Raw genomic sequence first — 4,742 nt, forward strand, 5'->3', positions numbered from 1 at the left:
AACCAAATTGGCTTAAATGGTGAAATTTCATGTCACTGAAAATGCCAGATGAAGTGCAGTCTTGAGGTTAATATTGATCCAGCAGCTCAAACATGGTTGGCCTTAGCATTCCTGTGTTTGCCCTATCTTGTGCAGTTGTGACTTCATCCTCCAGCCCTTCAAAATGGTTTGTCCCTTTATGTAGAAGAATGCTGCCATAATTCCAGTCATTTTCGCACAGTGCTGACCACAAATGGAGAGGGACCCTTTCTGGGAGAGAGGAGTCCTTTATTCACGTAAGCGTCTCCTGTCTCATTGGCCATGATGGCATTGTGTGCCATCCCAAAACCAGTCACTATAGGCCAGTGATGACAAGGCTGAGACAAGGGTTGGAGTAGTTTCTCAAAGGAAATTTGGGGTACTGTTAGGATGAGGAATGGATGCTGGTTGTCCAAGAAAAAAATGTCATCCATTGCCCAAGGCGCACAGCTGGTAAGTGACAGAGCTAGGACCTAACCTTGACCACACTCGTGCCTACCCATTTGGTTCAGACAGACTCTTGAAAGGCCATTATGGCTTCACCTGATGTTGCTTGGCCAGTCTCCAGTGAAGATAGTCATCACTATTCCGGGCCCCATCCTTTGTACTGAGATCCTCCTGTCCAGGGCTCAGACTGAGCTTGCCTTTCTGGGGTCTGGAGCCAGTGTTCATAGCCAAGCAGTGCAAATCACTGCAGAGACCAGCCCAAGAATTTATGGGACGTTAAGTGTTAATGTGTGTAACAGGTGCTTTATGTACAAAGGCAGTGGGCTGGCTGTTCATCTCTTTGGCCTTCTGTTTACTTGACTAACTGTCCACCCCAGTGGGTTGGATCCCTGCTAGGGCCCCAAGAGAATCCACCTTGCCCTCTAGGGGATGCATACCCAGGAGTGGGTCTGGGGGCTCAAAGCTATCTTTTCCATTGGATGGGAGGAAGCTGAAGGCCTTCTGGAGGAGGTGGCAAGGACTTCCAGGTGAGCGGGTGGGGTATTGGGTGTATTGACCTCCATGGGCCACAAGTTTGGGAGCTGAGATCACAGGAGTGCAGGTGCACTTGCAGGATCAGGGCTGCGGGGGCTGGTCCATCCAGGCTCTTACTATCTGTGCACAGACCCTGCACTTCAGACTAGAGTTCACATTTGTGAAATGTCTGGAGCAGAGAAAGGGGTAGCCCCTAGGCCTAGGACGAGGTGACGCCATGTCCACCCTTCAGCCTGTCAGCCCAGGAAGATCCAGCTCGTTCAGGGAAACCAGGCAGAGGCCCACTTGCTTCCTGGTTGGCAGCATTTGGGATCTTCCCTCGCCCTTAGATCCTTCTACTCAGACCTTGTTTCTGCCTTTCCCCACAAATATTTTGAGCACCTCTGTGTGCCTGACAATTACTATGCAAGTTTCAGTCTAGTCAGCCTCTGCAAAGGATACCTCTTGGGTCCTCTGCATATGCCTGAGTAATTTATCCTGTGAAAGCTGCCCCAAAGCCACAGTCGAGTGTGGGCATCAGCCGACTCCCACCTGTCCACTGCAGATGCGGGGAACAGTAATTGCCTGGCGTGGTGGCTCTGGGGTTGGGCCTGATCCTGGGCGCCTGCTCAGAGCTGCTCGCTGCTTGGTACACCCCTGCACTTCACCCCATTTCCACCGCCGACTCCCAGTTCTGTCTGGGCGCCCGCAGTCGCATCCCCACCGGGCAGCCCCCTGCCACTCCACCAGGCGCCTAGTCCCAAGACAGCCGGGGAACCCTTGCGAATCACATCCGTAAAAGCGTCGGGGCGCAAGGGGCGGGGCGAGCCCCGTAGGAGAAAATCGGGCCTCCCTGCCTACTACCCGCGGTCCCGCTGGGGTCGCTGCCAGCCATCCAGCCGCCCCTCTCGCTGAACCCGCAGTATCGCCCGCGCGCCCCGAGCCCCTCCAGGCCAGAGGCTCCCGCAGGTGATGGCGGACGAGGGTGCGGGGGGCCTGGAAACCGCCGCGCGCCCGGTCACCGCGTCTGGGGCCCAAGAGGCTGGGGGACGCGGGTATCCCGACCCCGCAGCCCGCCCAGGGACCATCCTACCTTCCCCGGGGGGCCGGGAAGCGGCCTCCGCGGCCACTGGCCTGAGCCCAGAAAACGGCCTTTTCGGGGACGGGGGCCCAGAAACCTGTGGCGCAGAAGGGTGGGAGGCTCGGGCTGGAGCCGGCGGGAAGGCAGAGGAAGTGACGACTGGGGAGGGCGCCATCTTCATGGAGGAGGCGGAACGGGAGGTGGGGAAGCAGCCTGTGGGAGAGGAGATGGAGGTGGCCGAGAAGCTGGTGCGGGGGGAGAAGCTGGAGGTGGGAGCGGAGGCGCAGCAAGGCCCGGGGCCCCTGAACTGTGGTGGCCCAGTTGTGGACCCGCTGGAAGCCATCCAGTGGGAGCTGGAGGCCGTGAGTGCCCAGGCAGGCAGGGCCTACCTGCGGCTGGAGCGCAGGTTTGGGCGCATGCACCGGTTGCACCTAGCCCGAAGGAGCTTCATCATCCAGAATATTCCTGGCTTCTGGGTCACCACCTTCCTGAACCACCCGCAGCTGTCAGCCATGATCAGCCCCCGAGGCGAAGACATGCTCTGCTACCTGATGAATTTGGAAGTGAGGGAGCACAGGCACGCCAGGACGGGCTGCAAGTTCAAGTTCAGTTTTTGGAGCAACCCCTACTTCCGGAACAAGGTGATAGTGAAGAAGTATGAGTGCAGATCCTTAGGCCGGGTGGTGTCAATTGCAAGTCGCATTTGCTGGCACTGGGGCCAGGAACCTCCAACTCTGGTACACAGGAACCGGAACACCATCCACAGCTTCTTCAGCTGGTTCTCAAAGCACAGCCTCCCGGAGGCCGACAGGGTTGCCCAGATTATTAAAGAGGACCTGTGGCCCAACCCCCTGCAGTACTACCTGCTCTGGGATAGGCCCCACAGAGCCAGGCAAGGCCTAGCAAGGTGGCCCACAGAGGCCCCTCCTAGGCCCTATGGGTTCCAGTCTGGCTAAGTCCTGCCCTGGGACCTGGCCCCTACACAAGACTCCTTTCTGCCTCCTGGGGACCTGGGCTTAGGCCAGCCATGGCACTCTGCTGTCTGCTTTCTGTTCCATGTACTCTGACCCCTTTGGACTTCAGTGGACTCAGCTCCGAGATTGTGGCCTTCATGGCCACGCTCTTCTGTTTCCATGTAGGCTCCATGCATCACATGACTGTCACATGCCACAGTGTCTACCCAAGCACCCAGCGCTGTGGACAGGTACTACCGTCATCTTCATGGCCCTGGACCTGTCTTTGATCATGGCCTTCCACCCATTTTTTTTTTTTTTTTGCGGTACGCGGGCCTCTCACTGTTGTGGCCTCTCCCGTTGCGGAACACAGGCTCCGGACACGCAGGCTCAGTGGCCATGGCTCACAGACCCAGCCGCTCCGCAGCATGTGGGATCTTCCTGGACTGGGGCACGAACCCGCGTCCCCTGCATCAACAGGCGGACTCTCAACCACTGCACCACCAGGGAAGCCCCACCACCCATTTTTTACAAGGGCACCCACAGGTCATCACTAGGAGGACCAGTGCCTCTTTGAGGCCTACTCCTTCAAGGCCACAGCATGCCAGGCTTCATACTTATGCTGACCCCACACCTGTCTGTGGCAAGCTGAGTCTTGTCACCCAAGAGGAAGTGGGTGCATTTGGTCAGCCAGACTTGGACATTCCAGGACCTCAGGACCACAGGCCAGGCTAATGGACTGTTGGGCATCTAGCAGAATGGGCATGGGGTGAGGTCAAGGACATGAAGCAGTGGGCAGTGCATTCTTTGTGATCACACTGCTCTTCTTACCCCTGTGTTGGTCCTACCTCCCGACCTGCTACTGACTTTTGAAGGTCTGTGTCCTACCTGTGTCTGGTCATCGCCCTTCTCATGAGTTTCACCCAGGTTGCCAGCGACCTTGTTGCCTGCTCGCAGGTCTATAAGGACCTCAAGAACTGCCTGTGAACCCAGGTGGGCCACCTGCCAATGCACAAGAGCTCCCCAAACCCCAGGAACTCTGCCACGCTGGCATATCTGGGCATGCACTTAAGGCAGGGGCAGTAATGGAGTCCCTTCCAGAAGCCTACCTTCCTGAGCTCCAGTCACTGGACTCACACAGAACCCAACTCCCCTGTCTCCACTTGTTTTTAGGCGGCCAGCTTGGGGGTGCTGGAGAGGGGGTGTTTCTGGTCGTGAGGCCTTTCTCCACCTGCCGAGATCTCACATGTTTGTTTTTATTTTCTTTAAAGTGATAGCTCAGAAACAAAATAACTGAAGAAGCAAGGTTTTTTACAAACAGCTGAGGAGACAGGCTTTCTTGTTGAATTTGCCTCTCCGATTGTCTCCAGAGAGGGAGGGTTGTCCTCTAGCTTGGCGGAGCTCTCTTTGCCCCCTCTGCTCCAGTGCCCTGTCCCCCTCAGCAACGGGGGACAGCACAGGGCCCCTGAGCAGAGACACCAGGAGCTCCGGGCCCGCAGGGATAGCACACTGTTTTGTTTCGTGCTGTGTTCTTGGAGACTAACTTTAGCTCCAACTCTACTTTCTTCTCCTTTCGCCGGGTCCAAACCCTCATGGGATCCTGTTAGTACAGGAGCTTAGCCGTGCCCCACTCCTGAGACCCCCTAAGACAGTTTTTTTGGGCTGTCTCCATCTCATTTTGGGGGAATGACCATACCCAGGTCCCTTCCCATGGAAGGGCTTCTCTTCTG

At 56.9% G+C, this 4,742-nt stretch overlaps 1 protein-coding gene across 1 annotated transcript; it reads left to right on the forward strand.

The window, feature by feature from the left end:
* The first annotated feature begins 1,837 nt into the window (after positions 1–1,837).
* LOC132438554 (putative testis-specific Y-encoded-like protein 3) lies at positions 1,838–3,548 on the forward strand. The gene has a single exon (XM_060032784.1). It carries the CDS (start codon positions 1,951–1,953, stop codon positions 3,013–3,015), a length of 1,065 nt encoding a protein of 354 aa, XP_059888767.1. The 5' UTR covers positions 1,838–1,950; the 3' UTR covers positions 3,016–3,548.
* Positions 3,549–4,742: the final 1,194 nt, after the last annotated feature.

The sequence above is a fragment of the Delphinus delphis genome, chromosome 15 (genome assembly GCF_949987515.2).
Source record: "Delphinus delphis chromosome 15, mDelDel1.2, whole genome shotgun sequence".
Lineage (NCBI taxonomy): Eukaryota > Metazoa > Chordata > Mammalia > Artiodactyla > Delphinidae > Delphinus > Delphinus delphis.